This window comes from Silurus aristotelis, assembly GCF_946808225.1.
Source record: "Silurus aristotelis genome assembly, chromosome: 21".
NCBI classification, from domain to species: Eukaryota; Metazoa; Chordata; class Actinopteri; order Siluriformes; family Siluridae; genus Silurus; species Silurus aristotelis.
The window spans coordinates 5,345,948-5,362,257 of record NC_139594.1 but is presented as its reverse complement, the minus strand read 5'-3'; the positions used below and the strand labels follow the sequence as shown (position 1 = coordinate 5,362,257).

The 16,310-nt window shown below is 39.1% G+C and overlaps 2 protein-coding genes across 4 annotated transcripts in view; both read right to left on the bottom strand.

Moving 5' to 3' along the window:
* oxsm (3-oxoacyl-ACP synthase, mitochondrial) overlaps positions 1-10,963 on the bottom strand; it is a 180,991-nt gene extending 170,028 nt beyond the window's left edge. For 2 of the 3 annotated variants that reach the window (XM_083524528.1, XM_083524529.1), the window contains exons 1-3: positions 10,850-10,963; positions 9,119-10,102; positions 8,199-8,626 (exon numbers count right to left, since the gene is read on the bottom strand). In XM_083524528.1, coding sequence (XP_083380654.1) covers positions 8,224-8,626; positions 9,119-10,086 — 1,371 coding nt within the window. In that variant the 5' untranslated portion in view covers positions 10,087-10,102; positions 10,850-10,963 and the 3' untranslated portion in view covers positions 8,199-8,223. Of the gene's footprint in view, positions 1-8,079; positions 8,627-9,118; positions 10,103-10,849 lie in introns of those variants that run through there. The other variant, XM_083524527.1, reaches the window with a different exon arrangement.
* Positions 151-7,136, bottom strand: cfap20 (cilia and flagella associated protein 20). The gene is made up of 6 exons (XM_083524179.1): positions 6,716-7,136; positions 6,222-6,301; positions 6,022-6,133; positions 5,740-5,928; positions 4,625-4,735; positions 151-290 (listed from the first exon to the last, which is right to left on the bottom strand). The coding sequence occupies exons 1-6, from the start codon at positions 6,797-6,799 to the stop codon at positions 285-287; spliced, it is 582 nt and encodes a 193-aa protein (XP_083380305.1). The 5' UTR covers positions 6,800-7,136; the 3' UTR covers positions 151-284.
* Positions 10,964-16,310: the final 5,347 nt, after the last annotated feature.

The following is a 16,310-nucleotide window of genomic DNA, read 5'->3' as shown; positions in this document are numbered from 1 at the left end:
GAGTTGGTTTTATAAGAGGATTATTTTATTGAGAGGGAAAAAAAACCCTTTAAAAACCACTTTCAACCCATAAACAAAACCGAGATTCTGCTGTGGCAGCTGATATTCCAGTTAAAATAATAATATTAAAGCTGGTACAGACAACAAGAATGTTTTTTGTGTGTTTAATTTTCATTGCTTTCACTGGTAAATTCACATTTTCACACTGTATAACCCTGTGCATGTGACATCCAACACAAGGTCATACAGAGGTTTGGAATGAAGGAAGGGTTCATGGTGCCATGTTACTGCTGTAAACAAAAAAAACAAAAAACAAAGAGCAGACATTAGTAAGATAGAACAGAAGAGGAAATCGGAGTAAAACAGTCTGCCAAGTCATAAGTGAATGCATTATTTACTCAATATTAGGATACTGAAGACTGCATTCTAATATAATTTCCTCATATGTATTTAATATATAACTTTCACTAACAAATTACTTTTACTTGGTACTCTCATGGTACTTTAAGCACGGGCATAGGCTACCAATTGACTTTGTTTTTTTCTTTTATGAAATACTCAAACATACTAAATATTCATCTGCAAGTTTTTTTTGAACATCCTATTCTACATTGAGTGCCTGTTTGTTGTTAGGGTTATAGGATTATATAGACATCCTATACAATTTGCCTCCAACTGTAACAGTTTAGAGAGGAAACACATATGGTTTGAAAAGTTGTGTCCCAATACTTTTGTCCCTATATGGTGTTGAACCATATCGGGACCATCAACCTTAAATAAGGAATATGTGAAACAAAGTGATCGTTTCAGATTCATAACAACTTACAAACTACTTTCTATTGGTAAATGAAGTATTTTATATATATATATATATATTAGGGCTGCAACAACTAATCGATATTTTTATCAATAAGACAACTTTTTATATTCAACACAACAAAGAAGACTGTAACCGCCAAGTTATACGTTTTTATATACACATATATGTGTGTGTGTATATATATATATATATATATATATATATATATATATATATATATATATATATATATATATGCACAAGCACATGAAAAGAAAACACACTGGTGTCATGGAAACATCAGCACGGTGAGCAAATTCATCTTCATCATGTGAAAATGGTAAAGTTGAATAAAGTGCTATTGTTTGAACTCTTTGTTTGCTAACTTCGGGACAGTCGCACTGGATCTGTTGTCGTGACTCGCAAGCATCAGGTCACGCAATGACCTCGCTCACGACATCGTGTCGTACAGACGCTCCCCGACCGTTCGTACAATGAATTTGTTCGTAAGTTGTTACTGTGTTTGTTATTGACTACGCAATAGTCTCCTAACAATGTAAGATCTGTAAATCCCATCACATACACAATCAAATATACTACAACAAATTGAAATAATCAAAATACTGTATACAATATTTTGTATTAAGTAATAAAATATTCATAAAAACGCTATATATAAATATTCATTAGCTCACGGCGGCTCTCCTCCATTTTGATTTTTTCCGACTCCAAACTAATTTTACTTTGAGGACAGGTTTGTTCGTATCCGCGATAGTTCGTAAGGTGAATGTTCATAAAGTGGGGAGCGTCTGTATTCAATTAAAACAGTGTGAACAAACACTAAATCTAAAAGCAGCAAATAACAGCAGCAGTAAACGATCACAATTTTTACTCACTGTTGTGGTTTTCAGCAAATGATTATGCATTTGTACACCAATGCTTTTTTTTTTATTTTTTATTTTTCTTTTTATTGAGCCTGTTAGCTTGCTGCGTTTCTCCGTTTCATTCTCTTTTTATAGCATTTGCCTTCTACAACAGTAAACTTGTCTGTTTTCAAACGTGATTTACTGCGGCTTTGTTACGTTCAAATGCTTGTTTTCGATGTTTGTATATTTCATTCATGCAAATATCATCTAATTATTATACAAACACTTATATTGTATCTTCTCAACTAAACGAAATGTCTATTTTTATTTAATTATTTTAATTCATTGTATTATCATTTTAAGCATAGTTGTCAACTTGCCATCTTATCTTTAACTTCTCTCTAAAAAAATACAAATGTTGATTTACTCAAATTCGCATACTGAAATGCTGTTTGTACTTTTTTTGTTTTGTTTTTTTACAAAAAGAAACAATCCAGCATAAGTGAATTTGTTCATAGGAGTAATTCTCCTCGACCAGCAGCACTGGAATGTCTATATTAAAGATACTTAAACTCAATAGGTGGCTTTTTGCATATAGTAATAAGCAAAATAAGAAAAAAAAAAAATATCTGATTAACTATAATAATCATAGATAATATATATTATATACATAATAATAATAATAATCGCTAGTTTCCGCCCTAATTTTAATATATATATATATACAGTGAGGAAAATAAGTATTTGAACACCCTGCTTTTTTGCAAGTTCTCCCACTTAGAAATCATGGAGGGGTCTGAAATTGTCATCGTAGGTGCATGTCCACTGTGAGAGACATAATCTAAAAGAAAAAATCCAGAAATCACAATATATGATTTTTTAACTATTTATTTGTATGATACAGCTGCAAATAAGTATTTGAACACCTGTCTATCAGCTAGAATTCTGACCCTCAAAGACCTGTTAGTCTGCCTTTAAAATGTCCACCTCCACTACATTTATTATCCTAAATTAGATGCACCTGTTTGAGGTCGTTAGCTGCATTAAGACACCTGTCCACCCCATACAATCAGTAAGAATCCAACTACTAACATGGCCAAGACCAAAGAGCTGTCCAAAGACACTAGAGACAAAATTGTACACCTCCACAAGGCTGGAAAGGGCTACGGGGAAATTGCCAAGCAGCTTGGTGAAAAAGGTCCACTGTTGGAGCAATTATTAGAAAATGGAAGAAGCTAAACATGACTGTCAATCTCCCTCGGACTGGGGCTCCATGCAAGATCTCACCTCGTGGGGTCTCAATGATCCTTAGGAAAGTGAGAAATCAGCCCAGAACTACATGGGAGGAGCTGGTCAATGACCTGAAAAGAGCTGGGACCACCGTTTCCAAGGTTACTGTTGGTAATACACTAAGACGTCATGGTTTGAAATCATGCATGGCACGGAAGGTTTCCCTGTTAAAACCAGCACATGTCCAGGCACGTCTTAAGTTTGCCAATGACCATTTGGATGATCCAGAGAAGTCATGGGAGAAAGTCATGTGGTCAGATGAGACCAAAATAGAACTTTTGGGTCATAATTCCACTAAACGTGTTTGAAGGAAGAAGACTGATGAGTACCATCCCAAGAACACCATCCCTACTGTGAAGCATGGGGGTGGTAGCATCATGCTTTGGGGGTGTTTTTCTGCACATGGGACAGGGCGACTGCACTGTATTAAGGAGAGGATGACCGGGGCCATGTATTGCGAGATTTTGGGGAACAACCTCCTTCCCTCAGTTAGAGCATTGAAGATGGGTCGAGGCTGGGTCTTCCAACATGACAATGACCCGAAGCACACAGCCAGGATAACCAAGGAGTGGCTCTGTAAGAAGCATATCAAGGTTCTGGTGTGGCCTAGCCAGTTTTCAGACCTAAACCCAATAGAGAATCTTTGGAGGGAGCTCAAACTCCGTGTTTCTCAGCGACAGGCCAGAAACCTGACTGATCTAGAGAAGATCTGTGTGGAGGAGTGGGCCAAAATCCCTCCTGCAGTGTGTGCAAACCTGGTGAAAAACTACAGGAAACGTTTGACCTCTGTAATTGCAAACAAACAAATATTAACATTGACTTTCTCAGGTGTTCAAATTCTTATTTGCAGCTGTATCATACAAATAAAAAGTAAAAAAATCATACATTGTGATTTCTGGATTTTTTTTTTTAGATTATGTCTCTCACAGTGGACATGCACCTACGATGACAATTTCAGACCCCTCCATGATTTTTAAGTGGGAGAACTTGCAAAATAGCAGGGTGTTCAAATACTTATTTTCCTCACTGTATATATATATATATATATATATATATATATATATATATATATATATATATATATATATATATATACACACACACATATATGTATATGTATATGTATATGTATATATATATATTAAGTTGGTCCGCCCTTTTTTCTAAGAAGTGAGGCTTCGGAAAATTTACAGTAAAGGAAGGCAGCTTCCTGTAGTTTGTAGTAAATTGTGGAAAATTTTGGAGATTTGTGATTGTGATCTGTGCCCTGACAAAGTGAACTAAGCAGCTGATTGAGACACGCCCTCTCTGTTATTTTGTTTTCTTGGAGGACATGCTTATATTTATGGAAGGAGTCTTCAACACAAAGTGAGAGAAAGCTCATCTTCTCTCTATGTGGGATCAGGAACAATGTGTTTTTGTCTAATAATAATAGTAAAAAAATGTGTTAAAATGTTGAGGTAGAAAAGCAACAAAACACTTTGCAGCATGTTGCTGGAAAGTGATCGACTTCGAGAGGATTAACAGCTGCATTGCAACATGTTGATTTGTTTCCTACAACAGCATGCCTTCAAATACTTTATTCCCCCTATATTGTTCTTATTGTACAAAATAATCGCTAAGCATGACACCATGAAGGAAGACTCCATGCTTGGTAATGTACACTCACCTTAGCCTTGTTTTGTACTGGCAAATAGAGTTTAAACTCTGCAGGTAGCTCGTCTTCTGAGTACAGTCTGTCCGAAAAGTACACTCGCCTTATGCGACAATTTGCGTGAATCTGGAAAACGGAGAAATCGGAGTTTAGTCTTTTAAACTAAACAATTCATTTTGTAGGGTTTTTTTTTTTTTTAAGAATACTGAAGGAATCATTTCTCCTAATAATAATAATTTCTCCTTCTATTAAAAACTCTTCTGCAATAGAACCCGAACTCTGCTTGCCATTACAATTTGTCAGTTTTGCTCAGAACCTCACACTTCGGGAACTGACTGACTTATCCCACCCCTTTATAGGTGCCATTATAACGAGTGTCAATCTCGTCACCTGTCAGTGGGTTAAATGTTGAGGCGTGAGCTCCATTTAGGAAGATGAAGAAAGGTGAACGTATGCTTCATTATGCGTAAACAACTATGTAACAAATAAATAGTAAATACAAATAAATACATTACTGCAACTGCATATTGTCATGTATGTTTTCTTAAAAACCGAGCTACGTACCAAACTGAATTTTGTGTACCGTTACACCCCTATTCAAAACTAGTTTTGTAACACGCCAACAGATGGCAGCACAAGGCTGCACACACAGTCACAGGGAGCACCGGCCTACATAATTCGTCCTGTGTACAGCTATTCTGACAGTGTGCATTAACCACGTCTGCTGATGGTATCCTAATCTGTAACCTACTGAACCAGTGTTGTGATTTTCACTGATCGAGACTTAATTTCACTTTTATGTGTCAATCTGGATAAAGTCCCAGAATGCAATGCAGCGACAAGACAGTTGCTCCGAGTTGCGACTCGTACACCTGATGTAATCAACATGCACTGGATGCCACTGAAACAGTGGAATTAGCCTAAAACTTTCTTTATGACTGAGTTTAATTTCAATTAAATCTAAATATCAGCAGGTACTCGAATGGCATTGTGGGTATTATTTAGATGAAGTTAAATGTAACGGCAACTCTGATGTCAATATTGAATGTTTTTTTTTAGATAAGACAGTCTGCTCATGTGAGGGTCTGATATAAACTGAAGACGTTTTTTGCCCCACACTCGGTGCGTACCTGTACCCGCAGGGTCTCGATGTAATTAGTGCCGTACGCTCTACGTGTGAAGTCGGACAGGTTGAACTGGATCTGGTTCCAGCCGTCATCCAGCCGCATGGGCATGGTGCAGATGAAGGGCTTCACCCTTGTGGTGCTCTGGTAGTTACTGGCCCTGAATCGCCGCCTCACATTTTTATCATCCAGTACCTAAAACAAGACAAAGGAGCAGCAATTACAGGTGTGGAATTACTGATGTTATTTGGTTAAAGGATATGCGCAAAAAGCTCCAGGCGTCCCTACCTGAACTTCAAATGTGAAATACTTCTTCAGATTCTTGATTATCATGACCAGGAATGGGAGTTTGATGCCCAGGGTTTTCTTCGGATCTGCAGGGCAGGTGATGTAGGTTGTGCTGTGGGGGCGAGGGAGACAGTCATGAGGTAAACCTTAGTGAACGGATGAAATAGAAACGGAGCTGCAGCTACACGTAAATGCTTTACCTGACATTGGTTCCTTCCACCTCGATCACCAAAGACTGGATGTCATTGTCTGTAATCCGCTTTATGTGTCCATTTCTTACCTGCAAGGAGAGATTTGTGAATCATTAGGGGCCATTAGACACAGACAGACAGACAGACAGACAGACAGACAGACAGACAGACAGACAGACAGACAGGCAGGCAGGCAGGCAGGCAGGCAGGCAGACAGACACACAGACACACAGAGACATTATATATATACACAGGCAGATACAACCAGAAAGACAAATACCTAGACATTCATACAGTTAGTGTCATGGTGGGTGTGTGTGTGTGTGTGTGTGTGTGTGTGTGTGTGTGTGTGTGTGTGTGTGTGTGTGTGTGTGTGTGTGTGTGTGTGTGTACTACAAAGTCTCTTTCTTGCAGTTTCCTTCTCTTTTAATGCTATGAGAAGTTCATCATCCCAGAACATACTATTGAAACTAATAAACTGACAGAACTGAGCAGGTGCTAACCTTTTTATCCCAGATTTGCAAAGGTTTGCTTCCAATGCTGTACAGAATGGACAAGAATCCGCTTTGAAATGTGTTCTTAAACATAATTTAAAAACATAAACAAAAACTCCGCTTTATCTCGTTTATAAAGTACACTTCTATCCGCGTTTCTGTTGATAGCGCTTCGCTCCTAGTTCTCTAAATAACTTCTCCGGGTAGCAACAAGCTTCCGAATAAGCGTTCCGCACTTAAATATTAAATCGTACTGCTCAACAAATATCCGAAATGTGAAACAATTCCGATATTCTTGCTTTAAAACCTTAAGTGCCACAATATGTTTTTTCTAATGAGATCACTTGTCAAACGTTACACCTATCTCACGCTCGAGCTCGCGCAATTTGTTGTCTCGCTACAGTCCTCGCGTAGCTAAGCAACGCAACGCGCCTGGGCTGCTCACACCGGAAGTTCCGTGTTGACGCACGTGTCGTCATAGAAACATAAAGCCGCAACTAGTTTTGATCGATCACGTGTTCAAATACACAAACAGTAATTCATAATTATTTATCATTTAAAAAGAGAAACACTTGAATTTGCTACATTTTTATAAAGCTATTAGTATCTATCTTACTGTCTGCTTGTCTGTCTGTTTAATCACCAGTCCATCCATCCATCCATCTATCTATCCATCTATTCATCCATCCATCCATCTATATGTCTGTCTGTCTGTCTATCTATCTATCTATCTATCTATCTATCTATCTTACAATCTGAAGAAAAGTTTGTAGACACCTTAATATAAGATCCTCACTTGCTCTTATAATCTCCACTTTTCTGAGATGATGTTCCACTAGATGTTGGAGTGTGCTTGTGGAGGTGTGTGCTCATTCAGCCACAAAGGGTTTTAGTAAAGTCCAGCACTGATGATGGTGAGGTGAGGAGGCCTGGAGTGCCGTCAGCGTTCACATTCATCTCAAACGTGTTCGATATGGTTAAAGTCAGGGCTCTATAGCTAAAAATCATCCACTCCAACCCATCTAAAGAATATCTTAATGGAGATATTGCTGAAACAGGTTTGGGTCTCCTATTTCAAGGAAAAGGGGGGAAATATAACCCACACACATCCACATCCAAAGACATTCTGTAAAATTGTGTGGCTCCAACTTTGTGGTAACAGTTTGGGAAAGAACCACATATGGTGGGGAAAGTGTACCTAAAGTGTATCTATTTAGCCGTCCATCCATCCTTTATTCTTTTTATTATCATCTGTGTTATGGCTTTTTAAAATTACAGATTAATGCATAGAATTACTATATTATACATGTAACTCCATGTGTTGCTTAAGTATTGTATCAATTAACAGTCAAAAAGTAAAGACACGTCCTTCAATGATTTCCTTCATATTTATTATTTATACACTATGATTTAATACATATACACTGATCAGGCATGACATTAGAACATTATGAGCGGTGAAGTGAAAAACACTGATTCTTCATCATGGCACAAGGCGCCACAATATGTGTAAAATCTCACACACTGGCCAGACACAGCGAGGCGTTCGTGCCTCCGAAGCCAAACGAGTTAGTGAGGGCGACCCTCCTGCCTCCAGTCCTCCAGGGCTGAGCAGCACAGGGCACGTAGTTCAGGTCAAACCCGGGCTCTGTTCGGTCCAGGTTCAGAGTGGGAGGCAGGATTGCGTGGTAGCATGCAAGAGCTGTGAACGCTGCCTCCAGGGCACCGGCTGCTCCCAGAAGATGTCCCGTAGCCCCTTTAGTGGAGGAAACGGCGAGAGACTGCGAGTGCTTCTGAAAGAGTCTCTTTACTGCGACGTTCTCCGCAGCGTCTCCCAGCGGCGTAGACGTGGCATGAGCATTCACGTAGGTCACGTCTGACGGCGACAAACCGGCGTCACGCAGAGCGGCAGACATGCACCTGTCCCAAAAAAAGAAGAGGAGTTCAACCCTGGAATTTATGGAATCAAAATTGTCAATTTTCAAGAATGGAAACTTTCCATGGGAATTAATGGAAAATAAATATAGGTAGTAATGGGAATATATGTGAGTTAACTGGAATAAATGGGGTTTTTGAAAGAAGTCTCTTATGCTCATCAAGCGTGCTTTGATTTGATTAGAAATACAAAACAAAACAGTCATACTGGATATTTGGATGCATTTTTCAGCTTATGACCAAACAAAATGTTTTTTTTTTGTTTGTATATGCTACAGTTTATATACAATTCCCCCCGAATTCTAAATAATCCACATAAATTCCCATAAATTCTCAAAAATTCCTGGTAAGTTTCCAAATTGGAATATTTCCAAAATTCCCCCATATGCACCTTCCCATGGAAATTTTCCAGAAAGTTTCAGCCCCTTTACAAACCTAATCAAAATGAAGTAGATAGATTTGGGATCCCTACGCTACCTGAAAGCCCCGTCTCCGTCTGCGGAAGGGGCCGTGATGTGACTGGCGTCTCCTGAGAGTCCGTATCCCAGCACCTCAGCGTAAACCCGGGCTCCTCTCTCAACAGCATGCTGATACTCCTCCAAAACCAACATGGCTGCTCCTTCGCCCATTACAAATCCTTCTCGCTCTGGGTGAAAGGGTCGAGATGCCAGCTTGGGCTGGTCGTTCCAGCTGGTGCTCAAAGCCCTGGCGCGTGTGAAGCCCGCTATAGCCAGGGGGCCTACACATGCCTCGGTTCCACCGGCGAGCATCACCGTGGCGTCTCCATGGCTGATGAAGCGGGAAGCGTCTCCAATGGCGTGAGCCCCCGTGGTGCAGGCAGTGGACACAGCATGGTTGGGTCCTTTCAGCTTGTGCTTGATGCTGATGTGACCGGCGGCCATGTTGACCAAGATGCGAGGGACGAAGAAGGGACTGACTTTGCTGTAGCCACGTGTCTGAAACACAGAGGCCGTGCTAGCGATCTCCTCCAATGGCACAATGCCCATACCTACAGCCACCCCTGTGCTTAGCTGCTCCTCTGGGGTTCTGGGATACCACCCAGAGTCCTGCAGGGCCAGCTGAGCAGCGCCGAGGGCCATCACCGTGGCCTGAGACATGCCGTTTCTCTCGGCACGAGAAGCGAACATTTCTGCGTTGAACTCTCCGTCGGCGTGTCCACAAGGAACCCGAGCAGCTACTTTACACGGCACTGCTTTGTACTCCTCCGGGTCCAGGCCCACTATCCCACTCTCTCCAGCGATCAGATGCTCCCAGGGCAGAGACGTCCCCGTCCCTAACGGAGACACGAGTCCGATTCCGGTAACAACCACTCTCCGGAGACATTTGCTAGATCTGTTTTCATTCTTAAAAGTTTGTACACCCCTGCAGGTCAGCACTCTAGTGCAGCAGAGCACTCTGGTGTACCGTTTCACCGCCCAAGACATGTCGCAACCCTGAGATCTTAACAAAACCAAAAGATATTAACATCAGTATGCTGATCAGGTTTATTTCACATTACATGACACTGATTTCTCACGAACGACTGAACGACTGTTTAGACCATGTGCTTTTCTCCTTACTATATGTTTAGTGATTGATAACAATGACCAAGGAATTTTAGAGTTAATCAACGAAAGACCTGTCGGAGTGGAAGATCTCCTGCTATAGAGCTTTAACCCTGTTGAACATCTTTGGGATGAACGTGTACACTGAGTGCACATCAGACCTCCTCTTCTCACCTACATCTGACTTTACTAACACCCTTGTGGCTGAATAAAATCTCCCAGATCTCCACAAGCAAATCTAGTGGAACATTTTCCCAGAAGAGTGGAGGTTATTATAAGAGGTTAAATAGAGAATAAATGTGGAATAAAATGTTCACAAATCTTATGCTCAAGTGTCCACAAACCTTTGCCACATATATATACAGTGTTTGAGATTATTGGATTGTTTCCCTTCTAATTAAACTGCATTGTAACTGCAGGGCCATTAATGTCGTCCTGTGACGTCAGTGCGGGGACACAACTGCTCAGCTCCAGCCGTTAAATCAGCTCCAGCCGTTAAATCAGCCCCAGCAGCATGAATACCACCACAAATATTTCACTATAAACTAATTTGATGTATTTGAATTGCACATATTCTGCTAAATAATTATACTTATATGTTTAATACAAATGTATACATTAATAAGTGTGTAAGTGAACTTACCTTCTCTGTATTTAGCAACTAATAAACAGGAAACCACATGGGCTGTGTCTCAATCCCCAAAAGTAGTCAAAAAGAATGCACCGTCGCGCTCTTGTACATTAATGTTGCATAGTGGTAAAGGACGTGATTTAGGACGGCACAGTTTGAACCGCTTCCGGGAAACAAAAACAAATCGAAAGTCGAAGTCAAAATAAAAGTCTGTTCCTGTTTTTTGTGTGTGTTTGTCATCGTAGGTGCATGTCCACTGTGAGAGACATAATCTAAAAAAAAAATCCAGAAATCACAATGTATGATTTTTTAACTATTTATTTGTATGATACAGCTGCAAATAAGTATTTGAACACCTGAGAAAGTCAATGTTAATATTTGGAACAGTAGCCTTTGTTTGCAATTACAGAGGGCAAATGTTTCTTGTAGTTTTTCACCAGGTTTGCACACACTGCAGGAGGGATTTTGGCCCACTCCTCCACACAGATCTTCTCTAGATCAGTCAGGTTTCTGGCCTGTCGCTAAGAAACACGGAGTTTGAGCTCTCTCCAAAGATTGTCTATTGGGTTTAGGTCTGGAGACTGGCTAGGCCACACCAGAACCTTGATATGCTTCTTACAGAGCCACTCCTTGGTTATCCTGGCTGTGTGCTTCGGGTCATTGTCATGTTGGAAGACCCAGCCTCGACCCATCTTCAATGCTCTAACTGAGGGAAGGAGGTTGTTCCCCAAAATCTCGCAATACATGGCCCCGGTCATCCTCTCCTTAATACAGTGCAGTCGCCCTGTCCCATGTGCAGAAAAACACCCCCAAAGCATGATGCTACCACCCCCATGCTTCACAGTAGGAATGGTGTTCTTGGGATGGTACTCATCATTCTTCTTCCTTCAAACACGTTTAGTGGAATTATGATCCAAAAGTTCTATTTTGGTCTCATCTGACCACATGACTTTCTCCCATGACTTCTCTGGATCATCCAAATGGTCACTGGCAAACTTAAGACGTGCCTGGACATGTGCTGGTTTAAGCAGGGGAACCTTCCGTGCCATGCATGATTTCAAACCATGACGTCTTAGTGTATTACCAACAGTAACCTTGGAAACTGTGGTCCCAGCTCTTTTCAGGTCATTGACCAGCTCCTCCCGTGTAGTTTTGGGCTGATTTCTCACCTTCCTTAGGATCAGTGAGACCCCACGAGGTGAGATCTTGCATGGAGCCCCAGTCCGAGGGAGATTGACAGTCATTTTTAGCTTCTTCCATTTTCTAATGATTGCTCCAACAGTGGACCTTTTTTCACCAAGCTGCTTGGCAATTTCCCCGTAGCTCTTTCCAGCCTTGTGGAGGTGTACAATTTTGTCTCTAGTGTCTTTGGACAGCTCTTTGGTCTTGGCCATGTTAGTAGTTGGATTCTTACTGATTGTATGGGGTGGACAGGTGTCTTTATGCGGCCAACGACCTCAAACAGGTGCATCTAATTTAGGATAATAAATGTAGTGGAGGTGGACATTTTAAATGCAGACTAACAGGTCTTTGAGGGTCAGAATTCTAGCTGATAGACAGGTGTTCAAATACTTATTTGCAGCTGTATCATGGAATAAATAGTTTAAAAATCATATATTGGGATTTCTGGATTTTTTTTTTTAGATTATGTCTCTCACAGTGGACATGCACCTACGATGACAATTTCAGACCCCTCCATGATTTCTAAGTGGGAGAACTTGCAAAATAGCAGGGTGTTCAAATACTTATTTTCCTCGCTGTATATACACACACAGTATATTATTGTTTTATTATTATTATTATTATTATTTTAAGTCCAAGGGTTTTCCAGGGAATCTGACGTATTCTAGATTCTGTAATTTCAGAGCTGGATTCAGATCCCCAGATGGACTCATGCCCTTGATCCACCACAGCATTCTAGCATGTAGAACAATAGTCCTTTCCCTTGATCTCTGTTACAAAGCGCTCACATCTTTATTGCATTTTAATACAACAGAACACAACACACTCACAAATCTTAGATTATGTGAATTAAAGAACAGATCTTGTGACCAGAATCAGAAATTCAGTAACACTGTTTTGTTTTCCATTGGGTACACAAACTTTAGTACTCCAGTGAGCACAAAATCAGTCAGGATGCTTCAACTGTGAGTGATTTCCATGTGTAGTTTCCATCACTCTTTCCATGTGTAGGAGACACGACATCAGTGCTTAAGCACTTTTTGTGTTGTATTATGGTCATTACTTGACTAACTAGCCCAGTTATCAATCAATAAAGCAATCAATTAGTCAGTCAGTCAGTCAGTCAGTCAGTCAGTCAGTAAATCAATAAACAGGCTTTAGGTGAAAAGGAAAAGGAGAAAAGTAGAAACAACAGAAACTAAAATATCACTCTGCCAATTGTTGGATATGATGAAAGAACCCATCTTTGGTCTGGTCACAAAATCCAGCTTTCCCTTAGTTCAGGTTCTCGTAGTGTGAACTGTGTTAGAGAGAAAACAAAGTTCTGCTTTTAGCACAAATGAGACGCCTCTACTGACCACACACTGAGACGCTGTGTTTTTCATTGGGCTTTGGACGAGTTTCATAATCACTGGATTTGTTGGCGTGTAAATTAAGTGCTCGATGTGATCCAAAAGACCACAACGGCACAGAACACACACACACACACACACACACACACACACACACACACACACACACACACACACACACACACACACACACATATATATATATATATAAATATGTTATCTATCTATCAATCACAAATATGTCTAACATTTATTTCGCTCAATTTATTTACCTCAAAGTGCAAAAGCACAGCCAGGCCACACACTCACTTCTACTTCTACAGAAATAAACTCTTCATGTTGACTTGTTGAAAGCCTTGTCCATGTGTTCTTATCCCCAGCTGTCAAAACAAAAATAGTAGAACAATTAAAAACTCTGTTTATGCAGAGTAACATTTATTTATATATACAGTATATGTTTTCATCAAACTAGAATTAAAAAATTCAACCATTTCTAACATAGATATAATGCATGAATGGAAGAACACAGTTAGATAGATAGATAGATAGATAGATAGATAGATAGATAGATAGATAGATAGATAGATAGATAGATAGATAGATAGATAGATAGATAGATAGATAGATAGATAGATAGATAGATAGATAGATAGATAGATAGATAGATAGATAGATTGTGGTCGTATAGGTCGTAAGTCGACGACTACCTGTATATATAAGTGTATATATATATATATATATATATATATATATATATATATATATATATATATATATATATATATATATATATATATATATATATATATATATATATATATAGTTAACTAACATTTTTATAATTATTAGTATTTGTTCATTTGTTTTTGTTATATGATATTATAATATCATATATCATATCATATCATATATTATATTTTTTGTATTGAAATTGTTTACAATAATTTCAGCCACTAGAGGTCTCCGTTGCTCTCTATTAGCTCATAGTGGTTTTTTTTTTTTTTTTTGTGCCCTTTTAATTTGACCACCAGCAGTGTGTTTTTCAATGACCACTGGGCAAAAATTCAGGCTGCTATGACAACCCATCCTCTGTTTGTTTTTTAAGAAGGATGGATTTTCACTTCAAGACTTTACTCATGCAACTGCAGCCAAAGAATAATGTAGAGGCAAAACAAACACACAGACACTATTTGACACACTGTATGTGTCTGTGTGTTAATAGTTAATAGATGTTAAATGTTGCCTTTCTTTGTTTTTTGTTTTTTTGTTTTTGTTTTGTTTGTTTTTTAAGCTCTGCTTGTCTTGCGACTCAAAACAGAGCAACTGGGGAAGAGAGAAAGTTCTAGCTGACAAAATGCATGATCACTTCCACATGTTTGTTCTCTGGTTTCATCGTACTGTAAACTCTGCTCCACATTTTACTCTCCCATTCTGGTGTTGTGCAGGGTGATCTATAATCCTAACATTATGTCTTGGAACTGCATGTGTTTTATATAACACATCTCCATGGGCACAGAAATTAAAAGCATTTGTGGAACTGTAAACATGTGGATATACCAGAACAATGGAGACTATAGACCAAGCTGTTGTAGCCTCTCCTACATAGGTCTATTTTATGCAGCATTAATCTTTTTTCTTTGCTTTGATGCTTCTAATTTGCCATTCCTTTAGCTGCATAAAGAAGCTCCAGTCTCTATTGAATACAGCAGTCAGAGTTGATTCTGAAAACAGATAATATATTATCATTATTTTATATATATATTATTATATCAACCTTATATTATATTTACTGTATTGCTCTAAATATAAAGTCATATTTATTTTAATATACAACTAATAGGATATAAAGAATTGTACGAATAACACTTCTCTTTGAGTAAAAGGTGCAGGCTCTTTATTAGTATCTAGAATATTAATATCTAGAACAGGAGCTAAACGTTTTCCTGCATAGTTGTTTAAAAGCCTTTTAATTCATGTTTTCGAGTCTCTTAGCTTAAGAGATCTGTGAGTGGAGGTTGTTATAACAACGCAATGATCTGCAATGATCTAAAAGCACACAGAATGTGGTCAGGTGTCCACAAACCTTTGTCCAAATAGTCATCAAGAGTTCATTCATTATATTTTTAAACCAATACAGAGACCAATTTTAGTTTCAATCATATCCTCTCTAAATTAAACTGCAGTTGAGATAAAAGAAAAACAAATCACTTTTAAATTAATCATGTCGTCTGGCCCTTTTGACATTACAGTCCTAAACAGTTTTGCAAAGTTTCGGTTTAGGATTTTTCCTCAGTTTATGTATTATTTTTAGATACCAACTGGTCTGTGCTTGTGTGGTTAAGAATCTAAGTTAAACATCTAAATAAAGCATCGAATCAGTAGCAAGCCAAATCGCACAATCATTTCCAGCCTTAATACCTAACTACGGTATGCTATTAGTAATTCCTAGAATAGCAAAGTCCACTAAAGGTGGTAGAGCATTTTCACATTTAGCTCCTAAACTCTAAAATAGTCTTCCTGATAGTGTTCGGGGTTCAGATACACTCTCCCAGTTTAAGTGTAGATTAAAAACATATCTTTTTAGCAAAGCCTACACATAACACACATCACATCACAACCTTGTGCTCCAGAATATATGATCACATGCACATTATTAACTTGTGCTGTTAATATCATGAACAGCAGCTACGCTAATTCCTCTCCACTGCTTCTCTTTCTCTCCCCATCCCGAGGCATCCTGAGGTTTGGCCAGCTCCAGTCACGTCCCACCTCGTGAAGATTATGGACCTATGGATGATCATGGAGAAGTAGATACCGAGTGTTTAAAGGCCCTGGCATGGAGAAGCTGATGCTGGATCTATGATGATCACAAATTGTTCTGTATTGTTGAAAGATTTATGATCAAACTCTTGATGTCACCCATATGAGGATGGGTTCCC

Coding starts and splice junctions, on each gene's coding strand:
- cfap20 (XM_083524179.1), bottom strand. CDS start 6,799: ATGTTTAAGAACACATTTCAAAGCGGATTCTTGTCCATTCTGTACAGC. Junction 6,302..6,715: donor TGCAAATCTGGGATAAAAAG/GTTAGCACCTGC, acceptor CTCTCCTTGCAG/GTAAGAAATGGACACATAAA. Junction 5,929..6,021: donor ATTTCACATTTGAAGTTCAG/GTAGGGACGCCT, acceptor GTCTTGTTTTAG/GTACTGGATGATAAAAATGT.